General features: G+C 40.0%; 1 protein-coding gene across 1 annotated transcript in view; it reads left to right on the top strand.

Annotated features, from left to right (window-relative positions):
- Positions 1-15,781, top strand: part of adamtsl7 (ADAMTS-like 7) — a 34,130-nt gene extending 18,349 nt beyond the window's left edge. Inside the window, exons 3-11 of the mRNA XM_037694002.1 lie at positions 8,546-8,750; positions 11,789-11,964; positions 12,118-12,214; positions 12,346-12,543; positions 12,764-12,893; positions 14,473-14,677; positions 14,881-15,054; positions 15,216-15,389; positions 15,503-15,781. Of these exons, the coding sequence (XP_037549930.1) occupies positions 8,546-8,750; positions 11,789-11,964; positions 12,118-12,214; positions 12,346-12,543; positions 12,764-12,893; positions 14,473-14,677; positions 14,881-15,054; positions 15,216-15,389; positions 15,503-15,781 (1,638 nt within the window). The remainder of the gene's footprint in view (positions 1-8,545; positions 8,751-11,788; positions 11,965-12,117; positions 12,215-12,345; positions 12,544-12,763; positions 12,894-14,472; positions 14,678-14,880; positions 15,055-15,215; positions 15,390-15,502) is intronic.
- Positions 15,782-16,326: the final 545 nt, after the last annotated feature.

Genomic DNA, 16,326 nt, shown 5'->3' with positions numbered 1-16,326 from the left:
AATCAATCAATCAATCAATCAATCAATCAATCAATCAATCAATCAATAACTTTATTTCTATAGCATGCTTTAAGAACCGCAGGGGTAGCCAAAGTACTGTACAATAAGACAAAAATAGATTAAGACAATAAAAACACACCAAGCATACACAAAGAAACATAAAAACATACACCAGGTTCACAGCAGGTGTGTATTAAGGTGCCGTACAGGATAAGATCACGGTGTGTTAAAAGCCAAAAAATGAAAGTGGGTTTTTAAAAGAGATTTAAAAACAGGAAGAAAGGAGGTCTATCTGATAATCTAGGGTAAATTGTTGCGTAAGCTCGTCTGTGTTTCAGGGCTGTTTGATTTGAATGTATTGTGTGAGTAATGTTCTGCTGTGGAGAGTGGAAGGTTCAGTGATTACAGTCCAAATCTCTCAGACCTGAGCTCTCTTTGTGCTTTTAGACCAATGTCAGTTTTCACGTTAGTGTTTCCAGAGCCAGAAGTGAAACCTGAGGGAAAATGATGCAAACTGAACAAGTTTAAGTTTGTTGTAATTATGAAGTCAAATCCTGCTTGCTGTAGACGCACAATGAGCCTACAGTTTATTTTGTTTTGAAACCTTCAGCATTAAAAGACTGTGGCTTTGTTGCTACAGTTCGTTAATAAAGTGTATAAGTCTGTGTCAGATTTATACAATATATTTATTTTATTTTTAGCTCAGTGTCTTTCAGTGCTGTTTTATTGAACATGGGAATATAAATGATCAGCCCAATATTCAGCTGCCTCCTGTTGTTTAGTTACTTTATTAATGATCCATACAAAAATGACATTTTTTTTGTTTCAGCTTTGTTCCCTGGGTTTTTATGAAGCATTTGTGGGGAGGTTTTCAGTAAAATGTAAATTCTCATCATTGATGATTTAGATCAGTGCTGGTTGTGCTTTAAAGGCCAGATCATTTGAGACTGGTGCTAATTCCTTTTATTGTACGTTTCTTTTTTGGACATGAAAATATCAATAATTTAACGCTGCATTTCATACTGCAAAAAGTAAAAATCTTGAATCCCACCAAAGAAATTACTATCAACTACCATGACCTGATTACTTGAATACTTTAATTTGCTAATCCTTTCTTTTTGCTGATAATATTTTTTTATAGTATATTTAGAAAATCAGAGCTAAAAGTTATTTGTTTTTTATCTTTGAACTCGAGGAACAGTTGCTTTAAAATTGTGCTTACAGTGGAAATGGCAGGCATGTAAAAGAGTAAAATCAGACCTTGTAAAGGACTTTAATTGACATTAGTGTCACAGGAAACCGGTGGCAGCGCCACTTCCACCGACACAGATGTTGTCCGCTGCTGCTCATTAGTTTCACAGCATCTCAGCACGTGTGGGGCAGATGCTGGCGGTTGTGGTAACTGCAGGTCTTCATCGTTTCAACCTACAAGTGTTTGCTCAAATAAACAGAATATTTCTCTCACAAAAAAATGTAAAGCAAAAAAAAAAAAAAATTGTTTTAATTTTAACCTTTGTGTTTAAGTCATCTCTGTATTTCCAGTTCCAGCATCACATCTTGAAAACACTCCCTCTGCAGGTTCTTTGTTGTTTGGATGATATTGTATTTGTTTTCTCCTCCTGCAGCCAAATTAGGCTTATCATAACTTCAGTGGCTATTCCCCCACCCAAGCCCCCCCTAAAAAAACTTTAGCTCCTTATGTAAAGAGTTGCAGAGTCCCCAGGTGTGTGCATCAAATAGCCCCACTTTAACCTTCTGCTCATAAATACCTTTTGAAATACTGCGTTTCTTCTGTCCCAGGATACACATTTACATTCATGTGAGTTGTGCAAGTCATATTCCAGCTTTTGTTCCCACCGTTTTACCAGAAGTTGACTCAAACCTGCGCTTCAATATACAGGAACAGTTTGTAGGAACCGAATACAATAAAATGCAGGAAAACTGTGAGAACATACTGTAAAATGTTTGATCCAGCATTCTATCTCACTAATTGATCCTTTGGTTTTCATTTATTATTTGCTCTAAACTGGGTGATAACCTAAGTGGGAGGCTGTCAAGACACAGATTTTAAGGTACTGGTGGGAGTCCAGTGTGGATTTATGAGGATTAAAACTGCTGCAGACCTAGAAGTTTATTGTCAGTATTAGAAACTGGTGGGGTTGCAGATTTTATCTACAAGAACATATTCAGAAGTGACTCATTACATGCAGTAGATGTTCAAAACTTAATGAGTTTATTCAGCTCTGAAAATGAACATGGTCTGGGCGTGAACACCTGCTGCTGGATGTGTCTGTCAGCAGCAGATTACTTTGTTCTAGCACTTGAAACACAAACATGTTGGACACACAAACCTGGTGCCTTGACTCCTTGACACTGGATATTTCCACACTCTACACACATGTGATAGCAGGGGCATCACATGTATCCTAGGTTGCTTTTTAAACCTTGTCACAATCTCGGCATGAGGCCAGAGTGGCCAGGCCTGCTTCAAATTCTTGATGGTTATGCCATGCCTGTGTTTGTTGTTCTCCACATCAAAGATACTCTGCTATGGATGGGCTCAAACCAAGCCGATACACCCCCACAATCTTTCTATGGAGGTCTTGTGCATGCTCAAAATGTTCAACAGAAAGCCCACTGTACAAGGACCATCCACATTCTGACTGATTATTTTATGTTGTAGCATCATCCAGTGTGAAGGGAGCCTATAAGAAAGAAACTGAAAGTTAAACTGGGTTTCTTTTTCAGAAATACATCTTGTCTAGCTTTGAATGCTAGAAAACACCTTGTAACTGCTACTTCCCTTCCCTTCATTGTCTACAGTGACATTATTTACATGAACGCTCCTACAAGCACCCTGAAGATTCTGTTCGCTGTCTATCATGGTGCACTAAGATTCATAACTGGCTGTAACTACCGTACCCACCCTGTATTCACTGGTTAACTGGTCATCATTAACTTCATGCAGACTCTCTCACTGGTACATTTTCATCTTTAAATCACTTCTTGTTCTGCTGCCTTCATACATCTCCTACAAGTCACTGCGTGAGTGCAGCTACAGCGTGCGCTCTCAGGACATGCAGTGACCCTCAGTGCAGACCTAATTTGCCATAAGGACCTTCTCTTACTCTGCTCCTGTTTCCTGGATCACCTTGCAAAAAGATCTGAAGTTGTCGACTTTGACCTCTCTAAGGGATTTCAAGCATCTGCTAAGTTCATGGCAAAAACCAATGCCGACATGTTCCTGTTTTTAGTTATTTACATCCCTTTATAATGTAGCTGTTATTTGTTTTGTTTTTTTACATTATTTATTTTATTTACTTTTCATTTTATATGCGTTTATGATTGTCTATTGTCATCTGTACCTCATCTGTGTTCTTTGTTTAAAACAGGTCCCTCTTGTAAATAGTCCTCGTGACTCAATGAGACTAACCTGTATAAACAAATGTTGAATGAATAACATAAAAAAAAACACTGGTATTTATGCAAACAATTCCCCGTGTGGATTAATAAAGTAAATTTGAACTGAATGAAAGTGAACGTTGGATGAAAACATCTGGCTCACAATTTCCGTTCCAGATCATAAAGGTGCTCTTTGTAGTCCTTGCTTTGTGAATTGGGGTGCAGACATGTTGGAAGAAGAAAGGGCCTTCTTCAACGTGTAGGAAGCACAACATCGTTCAAAATGTCTTTGTATGCTGAAACATTAAGATACCCTCTCACAGGATATAAGACAAACTCAACCACCTGAATTCAACAACGAACAGGCGTCACAAAAACCCTTTGTCCATATAATGAATCATGTCACATGGCAACTACCCAAAACACGCTTTATAAAAGATGTACAAAGAAGTTCAAGTATCAATAAGTTTTCATCACACCATAATCTTAACAGAATTTACCTCCATAAAGTGAAGTAAGAGTGGAGAGTAGAAAGCTTGTGTTTCATTTAATGTTGCTGTGAATTCATTCCTGATCTCATCAGCTTTCATCCATCAACCATCAGCTTTTTAAAGCATGTTACATTCATAGGGTGGAGCCACACAGCAGGTCCCCCGAGTGGATCAGAAGTTTATGGGATTGATGCTGTGACATTACATAAGAGCTGTCAGAATGAGGTTGATCTTCTTTGTAACACTACCTTGTCATTGTACCTGTGTAGGTTTTCATGTTTGACACAAATCTCTCACAATTTCCTCAGTTTATTTTTTACTGGCACACACTGTACTTAGAAAAACAGACATATAGTATTAGTTTTTACAGACACATGCTGACATGTTAGACAAAGGAGCTGAGGAAATCATTTAAGTTGTGCTCCTTTTCACAATACAGTTAAAGTTTTTTTTCTACTTCCTGTTGCTTTAAAGATAATTTCAGAGAAGTTTTCAGAGCACCCTGCACACTCACTAATGCAGACAGCATCACATTGCTCACATAGACACCTTCAGATGTCTCTCATTGCTGCTGCAGTAAATCAAGACAAGAAAATGTCATTTAGTTAAACAGCTAAGGTAGACAAAGTAATATTAGCTTTCTAAAAGGCTGGTTTTAATAACAGTAATAGATCATTTTTAAATAATTGTGCCCTCCACCATCAACGTGCTGATAGCCATGAGCCAGTGGATTGAGTTTATGAAACTTTGAGAGAGTAACCTTTATATGTTCATGATTAACCTTTGAAATCAACCCATGTCAAGATGGCCACCACAGCCAATTGGCCTTAGACAAAATAAAAATGACTATAACCCAGTCACTGTTACAGATATTGAAGTAAACTTTGTTGTGGAAGTAGTTGAGAGTCATCCCGAACACATCCGAGTAACAGAGTGAGATCTCATAAAATATCACAAGTTACATGAGTGTGAAGATTTATTTTCAGCATTTGACCAAAATGACTAAAACTTTGTCATTTATCAACACAAGATGGTCTTAGATTATAACTGAGGTGGTTGGTAATATGCATTTTTTAAAAGGATTGATAGGCCTTTCATTTTTTTATTTATTTAGAATTTTACTATCTGTTGTTTTGAGGTAACGTACTCGTTCAAATCCCGTCAGTAATTATAACACTACTTTGATGATAGTTGTAAAATAAAACATAAAATCCAACTCTTTAGCTTTGCAGTTATGCAAGTCACAGTTAGGAGGTAATTTTAGTAATAAACCAAATGTGAAAAGATGAAGAATTTACCATAAACTAAGCAATTGTTTTTTTTTTCACTATTTTGTTCCAACCAAGCTAGTTTTATCTTGAAAAAAACAACTCTCTTTGTACTAAAATAACGGCATGGGAATACATTTCTAAGCCTTTCTTTTTCTGGTTAGCGTACACCCACAGATTTATTTTAGGATGTCAAAGAAAATAAAAGAGTAAGAGCTGTTTGCCTTTTTAAAGTCCTAACATGAGCTCACACATGTGCTTTTGGCCCTTAAACCTAACGTGCACAGTTCCTTTGGCAGCTTATTATCTTATCGCTGAGCATCAGATCCACCAAATTTTCTTGCTACTTTAATTTTCACTCTTGAAACATTAAAGCTCCAAAGCTGCAGAGCATCGTGGACAAACTTGTAGATAAAAAAAAAAAAACAACAACAATCTGAAACCCCGTTACTATGACAGTCCGGTTCTGAACGTCTTGCTGTGTTTTCTGTTATTACCATCTCTGGTTTCTCCTTGCGTGCGAGTACAGTTTGTTACAGGAAGTTTGCTGTAAGATAGCTTTAAAACTCATCTTCATCGTGTGGGAAAGAATCATCAGGATTTACTTCAAGATGATGGTTTCTAGGTTCACAGCTCGACTGGAAGGCCACTCTTCCATACTGGCACATGTAACCACTTCCAGATGAAAGTGGGCTTTAGTGACATTAAAAAATGTTGTTTTATTTCCACTGAAAACAGTGATTTTTTTCCATGTGCTGTAAGCCACCCACGAAGAGTGTGAAGAAATAACAACACTGATGTGGTCTCAGAGTGAAGAAACCAAAAGCCTACGTCTACATCACTAAGCTCTGCTGTTATGAGCCATTAACATTTTAATTGAACTGTAGATGCCTGCGCTCGTACGTCCTGTCACCAGAAACCTCTTGTGTTGAGGAGTTCACAGTTGAGGTCAGATTTATCATAGACAGCCTGCAGGGCACATTTGTCTAATTCAAAGCTAAGTCAAGAATAAATAGTACATTTGCATGACCGCTCAGACTGATGAACTCGTCTTTAAGTTGCTGATTTAATGAATGCAGCTAATAAAATCACTGAATATCAAAACGTTTCTAAACATTCAAATTATTTCTGCACAGTAAGAGTAACGACTGCTTGGGTCTTTTCTTCTCAGAGGAATGAAAATCCTTTTTTAATGCTTAGTCTTAAGATATTACAGTATTTTTTTTTTTCATATTTTGAATCAAAACTTAACTTTTTTGTTTCCACTTCTGCTTTAATGTGTTTTAACATTTTCCCACCACAACGGCTAAAGATAACCCAACAAAGTTAAGTCAGGTCCTCTGGATGGTTTCTTTTTTTGTCTAAACATTTCGTCCATCATCCAAAGGACTTCTTCAGTCCGAGGAGCCACAGCAAGCTCAGTCCCATAAGCAGCACACTCACATAGTGGGCCAATTAGTTTTATGATGATAAGATGGTTTCTGGCGTCCACCCTCTCTCCCGTTGACTCCTCTGAGGCACCCGTAGCCAAAGTGGTTCAAAACATCAAAGTCCATGCTCAATAATCCAGGTAAAAAAAAAAAAATCCAAGATTTGCACCATTGCTCATCCAATCCATGAGGAAGTCCTTTGGATGAAGGATGAAACGTTTCAACAACAAACAAAAAAAAAGAGAAACCGTCCAGAGGACCTGACTTAACTTTGTTGGATTTTTTACCTGGATTATTGAGCATGAACTTTAACCTCTCGCCATTAATGTAATGAATGGTTGTACCTCTACAACAGATTAAAGTTAGGATTTAATCCAATTCAAAGTGGCTGCTCAGCTAATGCACACTCAAACAAAGAATTCTATAACTCAGTAAATTTGACACATATTGATGTAAAATAAATGGTAGTAGCTGTGAGTCATTAACAACACATACACTGAATATGACATCTTAAATTATTGCAGAGATTATGCGTAACAGTACTTTCAAGATTTGACCGAAACAGCTACAACGCTGTCGTTATTTCTCAGAAGATAATTTAAAAACTCTGACATGACATGTCGTTGGGAAAATGCATTCACTCAAGAAATGATAGGCTATTACTATATATTATAATATGCTATAATGTATTTTCTTCTTTTAGCAGTAGACATACTGTACTAGCTACATAAAGTGACCTCAGACGTGTTGTACTTTATGAATCATTTCACACGCAGACTGCGGCCTTTATTGTCTCGAATTTCCTTATCCGTAAAGTGAGATCATAAAATCTAGCAGTTCTTCGGCTGCAAACCTTCAGCTGCAAAACTGACCACAGTATCCAAGAGTTCTCTTTTTTTCAGCACTCTTGTTTTCCCTCTTCTATTTTTCCATCATTTACTATTTCCTGTGTGAAAGGAGGCACTTTGTGTTTGTTTTGGCGAAGATCAAAATGAAACACCACGGGTAGGAGAGGGGCGGCCTACCTGGCTCAGACCTCATCTTTCGCCTCCTTTTCAACCCTTTTCTATACCTTTGTCCACCTGTTTATCCTCTTATTGCTGTATGTTTGCTGCGGATTTATGGGTTTCCTCGAGGACTGCAAAATCCGTTGAGATTACCAGAGCATGCATGAATTATTGTTGACGTCCTGTAAATTTGTTTCGGCCCTTTGTCTTTAGAGTTATGTTTGCCACCTCGGGTACATGTGGATAGCTCAAAATCTAGACAAAGTTTGTGTTGTTGAAGGAGTTATTGCAGTCATGTTGGTGTTTAAGGATTACCCCTGATGGAGGGAGGTTTGTGGTATAACACAAAGCAAAAAGACTACGTCAGCTGCAGTCAGTGGTTCGACACGGAGGCCAGGTAAGAATAAATGTTTGTGTTGGACGTCTTGAAGATAAGTGATGGCCTCAGCGTTCTGTGTTTGACTGGATGGTGGCTCGATGCATCCAGTTCTGGCTCAGTGAACACCTGTTTGCACAGTGCGCTGCTGTTACAGCTGGTTTGAGAACATTTGTGGACTGTTGAGGCTCTGGTTTTTTTTACCACGTCCAGATTTCCTGTAATTTATTACCTCTAATGTGTAACAGAAAACTCACATCCTACAGAAATATGAAGAAAAACTTGGGATTAATTCAAAGGCAGTTACATTAAAATTTGCCTCTTGGAAGGTAAAAGGAATTTAAGCAAATCATTTGTGTTTATTTCTGTCAGTTTTGAGGATGTATGGCGTTAATTTGACAGGTCAAACTGTGTAAATCTTATATTGCAGTCCTTAGTAACTATTTTTAAAGCAGCTCATATGTGTCACCACATCCTGAATATTGGAAGGAGGAGTCTTTATCTTCATGAGTTTTATTGTGTAATGCTCATCACTCAAGCAGGTCTCAACTTCCTCTCCTGTTTTCCCCAGAGTCTCGGCTGTGATGAGTATCTGGGGTCAGGGAAGGTGATAGACAAATGCGGCGTTTGTGGAGGGGACAACTCAACCTGCAGGCTCGTCTCAGGAGTCTTCAGACACAGTTTGTCCAAGATCGGCTACCACAGAATAGTGGAGATCCCAGAGGGAGCCACGAAGATCAACGTGACGGAGATGGTGAAGAGCAGAAACTACCTTGGTGAGTAATGATGGGGAAGGTAGTGAGAACGTGGGAGTGATTTGTGGATTTTGAAACTTTTTGAACGTTGTATTGAAATTTTATCTGATAGTGACCTGACTGTTTTAATGCTCCATACTATTAACTGGTCGTAGGTTTGATGAAGTGAAAGTGAAACACAAGCTTGATGTTCCAAATGGAGAAACTTGTGGTGTTTGCAGGACAATTAAACCAAGTTTTATGAATTAGGCTTGTTAAAAATCAGTTTATATCTGATCTCACGGTCTTTTACTTATAGATAAGCAATGACAGAAGTTGTCACTTCTGTTGCAGCAATCTTTGCACTAAGTCTTGAAAGTGTAATATGCGCATAACTAAAATGCAGATTGGGGAAAACAAATGTGTGCATGGGCATGTATGTTTTTTTTTTTTGTCTGTTGTTAGCAAAACATCTCATCACATCTGTCGTGCTAAACAGATTTTAGTAAAGTTCTCAGAAAGTAATCATTGCATGTCATCAACCTTAGCTAACACAAAAAGGACTATAAAACTTTGGCATTATGTGGAGTCAATCCTGACTGTAAGCACCTTCTTCTTCTTCTTCTTTCGGATTTTCCCTCTTCAGGGGTCGCTACAGCGAGTCATCCTCCTCCATCTCACTCTGTCCTCTGCATCCTCTGTCCTCACTCAAACTACCTCCATGTCCTCTTTAACTGCATCAATGTATCTCCTCTTTGGCCTTCCTTTTTGTCTTTTTCCTGGCAGCTGCATTTCTAACGTCCTTCTACCAATATACCCACTGTCCCTCCTCTGGACATGTCCAAACCATCTCAGTCTGGTCTCTCTAACTTTATCTCCCAGTTGTTCAACCTGTGCTGTACCTCTGATGATCTCCTTCCTAATCTTATCCATCCTTGTCACTCCTAAGAAGAACCTCAACATCTTCATTTCTGGCACTTCCAGTTCTTTCTTTTGTCTTTTTGTCAGTGCCACTGTCTCCAGACCATACAATATAGCTGGTCTCAACACTGTCTTGTCTGTCTTGCTCCCTAGTGGCTGGTTTCAACCCTGACTGTAAGCATAATATCCCCTAAACCACTGGACATATTTTAAATGAACTCTTAGAAAGTAATCACAGGATGTACAGCTGTTGGAGTAAGCCTGATTCAAGATGGACAACACAGCTAGTCAAACTTAGCAAACACAAAAATGGTTATAACCCAGTAAAATTTTATAAATATTGAGCTAAAGTTTGGCATGGTAGTCAAAGAGAGAAGTCCCTTTAAACATGTTGGCAGGCAGTGGGTGATATACTGTATGTGTGTTTCTTGAAGGAACCCAAGTTTTATGGCAATAAATAGTTCCACTGGATTTTAATTTTTGACAGGTACTCTGAAAATGTTGGAAAACAGATTCTAAAACATCTAATTTAGCTGTCTCTTTACAAACAGTGTTTTCTTTTCCATTTTGGTTTTACAGCTCAGTAGTTACAGTCTGACCACAAGTTTTACTTTCAGCTCAGTTGTAGATCATATCCATGACACTGGTGGTGAGAAAGCTTGTGAAAAGTTATGATAGAGATTGTAAAATAATGAATATAAAAAGAAGCATTTGTCAAGAAAACGGTAGCTGGGCATTCACCCTGATTGGAAAAATTGGTTATATTTGTGTTACTGAAAGACAAATCTTTAGAAAGTAGTGTTTTGTGATTTCTCAAGTGTTCAGTCTGCATTACTTTAATTAAAGTGTTTGAGATACATAAATGAGTGGGACATGGTTCTGGGTAATGTTTTGATGTGACTTGTTGGACTGCCTGAAATTAACGAGAGCCTTGTCGCTACAAAGTGGGGGACAGACCTGATCTCGCCCACTTGAGGAAGTATACAGTAAACCTGTTTTCATTAAAGGATCTCACCCTCAAACCCATCATTCTGTTCCAATTAGGAGGAATTTGACCACTTGGAAAAATTAGCCCAACTTATCAAATTTCTCCTGGGGATTGTAAACCAACAAAGCGCTGCTCTATCTCCCCCCCCCCCGCCCCCCCCAAAAAAAAAAAAAAAAAAACTTCAGTGATAGCTTATCAGAGCTGTACCGGCTGACACTGGAAGTGTTTCATGGACAAATCTCACCGTCTTGTCGTCAAATGCATATATAATGTGTTTATAAATGTGCTTGCTGGTAGATTTTTGTTTTGATGTCTTAAACTGTGTCCTGACAAGAACAAGGTGTGAGGAGATCGGGGTTTTTTAATACCCACTATCTTCATGGTCTTTCCCCTTTTCCTACCTAAAGAATAAAGGGTCGCGCTCCTATAGGAGCTGCAGCCACGTACACTCTGCCCATCTTTCGGACAACTGTACAGAATACAATCTCGTTGTACTTCACTGTACAATGGCAATAAAGCTTATTCTAATTCTGAGTAGTACAAATAAAAGGAATCATTTGCTACCTTTCGGCGAGTTCAGCTTCACAGGCCACATTTTTCTGCTTTCTTTCATTTAAACTGACAATTTTCTTACACAGGAAATATATATGATCACACTCATTTAGCTCTACAGCATTTGCTCCTATAGTTTTACAAATATACACAAATCAAGCAGAGTAGCTGGCAATAAATCATGGCTATTATACATTTAAAATGTTTACGTTGAAGCTTTTCCCTAATGGGAGCATGATAAGAGCTAAAGTCTCGCTGGAATCACCTACAGGATCCTCACTGTGTCCTAGATGTGTTTTTTCTCAATAGGCCTCTGTTCCTTCCTGTGGGCATCTAATAGTGCTTTTAGTTGTCCAAATGCTCTCTTTTACCACCCTGTCTAATGTTACGTTCTTAATTCTTTCCTAATGGCTCCCTGCATTTAATCCATGAAATCAGTGGAAAACATCTTGGCGGATTTTGTTGCAAGGTTTGCATGAAAGATTTGCCAGCACAAACACTTTGTCACATTGCTTTAAGAGCTTTTCTCCATCCTCAATTAGCTGCCCTTTTTCTTTTATTATTGTTATTATTTCTGTGTCTCTGGTGGTGAATGTGTCATTACCTTGGTCTCTTCCAGCTTTGCGAAGCCGTTCTGGGAGATCCATTATTAATGGAAACTGGGCCATTGACCGACCGGGGAAGTACGAGGGTGGAGGGACCATGTTCACCTACCGCAGACCCAATGAGATCAGTACCACAGCAGGAGAATCATTTCTTGCAGAAGGCCCCACCAATGAAGTCCTGGACGTTTATGTGAGTATAACAAAAAACACCCCAAAATCTCTTCTAATATATGGAAAACGGTTTGACCTGAGAGAACATATGGAACATATGGGAGAGAAAAATGGTTAAACAAAATGAAGGAACCACAAGATAGTTTGAGGAGTCCCATCCACTTTTCCTCAGATGATCTTCCAGCAGCCAAATCCAGGTGTTTACTACGAATACATGCTGCCCTCGGAGAACTCTGTTGTGCCTCAGCAGCCAAACCACAGATCAGAAGGTAAACTAAACCCATTGACAGGAGAAAATGACTTATCAGGTCAACAACCATCCTTAATAAAACAAAGCATTAGTTGTAGCTCTACATATGACCAACTAATCACCTGATCATGAATGTGCTGTGTATCTCAGAAAAACCCACGACTGGACCAAATGAACACAACCAGCACAATAACGCACAACAGGAACACTCAAATCCGGCAGGAGGGGGGAGATATCCCCCTCGCATCCCTGACAACCAGGTACCTGCCGTCCAACCACCCAGACGTGAGCGACAGTACAACTGGAAACTGGCTGGTGCCACAGAATGCAGCGCCACCTGTGGAAAAGGTCAGAGGATGCTCTTTGGGTGCAATATCTGTTGGTATCATCACACTCAGTTCTAACAGATGCAAAGATGCAGTTGAGTTTTATTTTCCAGCTGAATAAAATGCTAACTAATCATGTTGAAAAACACTTGTATTGCAGCTAATGTTTGAGTCTTGTGCTGTTGTATGACTGGCCAATATCCATTAAGGAAGTGGTAAAAACCCAATATTTGCTTTTTCAGGTTTCAGGTATTCAGTCTTTCACTGCGTGCACCGGCAGAACCACGTTCAGGTGTCGGACGGTTTGTGTGACAGCAGCGGGCGCCCGACGCCGCAGGAGGAGGCCTGCAACCTGCAGCCATGCCCAGCATTGTAAAGAAATCACACTTTAACCTCATCAGATTACTATTCAGTCACCTCTTTCTGTATACAGTAGTCCATTGTTTATCGCAGGGGATCCGTACCCTGAAGCCCTGCTATAAGTGAAAAACCATGAAGTAAGAATAGTAGTACAAGTTCAAGTTCAAGTAGAGTAAACTTTATATTAAGGCTTTAGAAACCCTTCCCACATGCTTGGAATGTTCTAAACTCTTAAACTTACGTCATTTTAACAACATATGTTACTAAATTTTACTTACCAGTACTAGCTCTGCAGAACATCAACAGCTCTGGTTCCGGTCCAACTGTTTTATTTCGACTCAGTTCATTTCTGCAGACCTTTCCTGCAGCAATGAAGCCCACAATCAGTCCTCTAAACTCTTAAACCCACTAATTTTAACAACATACAGTACTTTTATGTACAGGAGCTACAACATTTTACTTACCAGGCTCTGCAATATAATAGTGGCTCGGTTCCGGTCCGACCCGATAGATGAAAAAAGTCTCGGTACAGCAGGACTGAAGCCCACCGCTCTATGCAGCTTGATGTGCGCGTGCTGCTGCCCAGGATTTAATCAACCACCTCTGGCCCAGTCTGGACCAGCACTGCGCGACCAAAACCTGACTGAACCCTGCAGCTGTCTGTCATCTGCAGCTCCCAGGATCTGGGTCACACTGACTGATTCTGGATCAGCTGCAGTCCAGCTGCTCAGCAGTGAAGATACAACTTGAAGGATGAGTTCAGCTTCAGAATTATTTGTGACTTTCCTGCCAGTCCTGTGAGCTTATCTTTGCAGAACTTCTGATTTTATGTTGCAAAACTTTCCCTCCATTTGCAGCAAGCAGTGGTTGGAAGCAGTGTTGACTTCTGGGAAGTGAACTGATGGCTTCTGGGTAACACAGTTCTTTAGACTGGCTAAACTGTGAAGGCCTAATTAAAGAAAACTACAAAAACGCTGCATTAAAAAAAAAAAAAAACTATGTACAGTACTGTACTAACCCTGTGATGGACTTGCAACCTGTCCAGGGTGTACCCCGCTCCTTGCACAATGATTGGTGGACATGGGCACCGGCGACCCCCGTGACCCAAAATGGAAGAAGCAGGTAAAAGATAATGGATGGATGGATGTACAGTACTTTAAAAAAAAGCGATAGGGCGAGTCCACGAAAAGCGAACCGCGAAATAGCGAGGGACTACTGTATGTCTAGGACAAATCAGTCCGCTCTAACATTATGACCACTGACACCTAAATTGAAAACTTAACTGGGTGAAAAAAGTGAATGTTCTGACCTTAAAATTGGTATTTTAGAAGTAAATAAAATGGCTAAACCTAATGGTTTTAGTGACTTCTCCTGGAGCCATATTATGATGGCTTTGTGTCACAGCACATCCACACCTGAAGCCTCTATGGGATGTTTCTGGTCTTCAGTGGTTTGGATCAAGCAAAGGCTTTTAAGGTTAAAAGGTTTGGTTCTAAAACACAGCTGCAGCCGACATGTGTTGCCGTCTGTTTGTAGCATTTATAAAAACAATGCATGTAACATCCCTGGCATCTTGTTTTCCTTTAATCAGCTGGGATATCGGAGAGTGGTCCGAGTGCAGCAAGACGTGTGGCCTGGGCATGCAGCACCGGCAGGTCCTGTGCCGTCAGGTTTACGCCAACCGCACCCTCAACGTCTACACGAGCCGCTGCCGACACCTGGAGCAACCCGAAACAGCCAGTACCTGCCAGCTGAAGATCTGCAGTGAGTGGCAGATCCGCTCCGAGTGGACCGCTGTGAGTGGCAGCAGTCGGCCACAGAGGCAGAGTCGCACTGTCCTGTTCCATATCTGCTCAGCATCACTTTGATGAGATTAACATGAAAACAGACCGGGGTGCATGTTGAACTCAGATATTGATTTTTTTTTTTTAACGTCATGTGTGTTTGAGATTAAAGGCAGCACAGTCTGCAATAATAACCTTGTAGTTTGTCTTTGCAGTGCTCAGTGCCATGTGGGCTGGGTCAGAGGTCCAGAGATGTTCGCTGTGTGAGCAACGTGGGCGACTTTGTTCCTGATGACGAGTGCAACATGAATCTACGGCCCGTCGATGTAGAAAACTGTGACATGGGAGCCTGCGCTAAGAGCTGGTTCTACACAAACTGGGGCACCAGGGTGTGTGTGAGAGTCACTGGGAGGCAGTAACTTTATTTAGTTTTTTTAGAACATGGAGGCCTGTCTTCATTTGGAAATAAGGCAACATCAGTTTTTGCAGTGGTGTTCTATGGTGGTTTTGTTTTTTTAAGACGTTTAACTTCCACCTTCTTGTACCACAGTGCTCTGCTGAATGTGGGATGGGCGTGCGAACCAGGGGGGTTCTCTGCCTGACCAACCACATCAGCAGTCTTCCTCTGGAGGGATGCGGCAGCGAGCGACCTGCAGACTCTCAGGTCTGCAACAATGGCCCCTGTGAGAATCACATTGAATGGTTCACAGGTCCCTGGAGTCAGGTATGAAGATGACAAGTGACTGGTGGTTCAAGGAGAAGTTTGTTACATAGAATTTAGCAAAAACTCTTATATATGTCAGGTTTTTCCTTTCTTTGCCTGTTTTTGGGATCCAGTGCTCTGCGGAGTGTGGTCCTGGCAGCCAGCAGAGGTCAGTGGTGTGTTTAATGAAGTCAGATGAAGGAATCACCGTCATGCCGCCGTATGAATGCTCGTCTTTGAACCGACCCCTCAGTCAGCAGAGCTGCAACCTGAAGGCCTGTGGAGCCAAGTGGTACCACACTGACTGGAGTGCTGTGAGTGAGACGACACACTTTTCTACTTTTAGTCTTTACGTGTTTAGAATGTTCCCAACAAATAAAAATATTAGATATTTGGTTGAAGTGGAGGCTTGAAGCTTTCTAATCTCATTTTATGAAAAATCTATTTACCATTTTTTAATGTTCATTAAAAAAAATTGTAATTTCATTGAATGTTTTTATTATTATCCCAACATCTGCTGCAGTACCGAATCTACTTTTATTTTAAATCAGCTGTTTACGCATACAAAGTTATCACCTTGTAATTGTTGGATCACAAGTCTAAACATCAGAAATCCAGCAAAAATGAACAGTTTTATTTTCACAATAAAAGCTCAGCTTAACTCAGGCAGAATCAGATGTGCTGTGAAATCTCCTCAGAGCAGCTGCAGCATGAAAACAAACAAAAAACTTAAGAAATTGCATTTCCTGTGAAAATGCAGTGTGAATGCTTATTGCAGAAGAACTTGCTGAAAAACAGCTGAAATGAGCTAAAAAACATTCTGAAATATAGCTGAAATGGAAGAACAAGCTTAAATTAGCAGAAGAAAGCAGAAAGAACACATATTTACGGATTTGAGTTGAAATAAGCAGAAATGATCACAAAATTAGGAAATTAGCTAAAATAACTGAAATGGGCT

The sequence above is a fragment of the Nematolebias whitei genome, chromosome 2 (genome assembly GCF_014905685.2).
Source record: "Nematolebias whitei isolate Nwh7 chromosome 2, NemWhi1, whole genome shotgun sequence".
NCBI classification, from domain to species: domain Eukaryota; kingdom Metazoa; phylum Chordata; class Actinopteri; order Cyprinodontiformes; family Rivulidae; genus Nematolebias; species Nematolebias whitei.
This window is presented reverse-complemented; position numbering and strand designations above follow the sequence as displayed.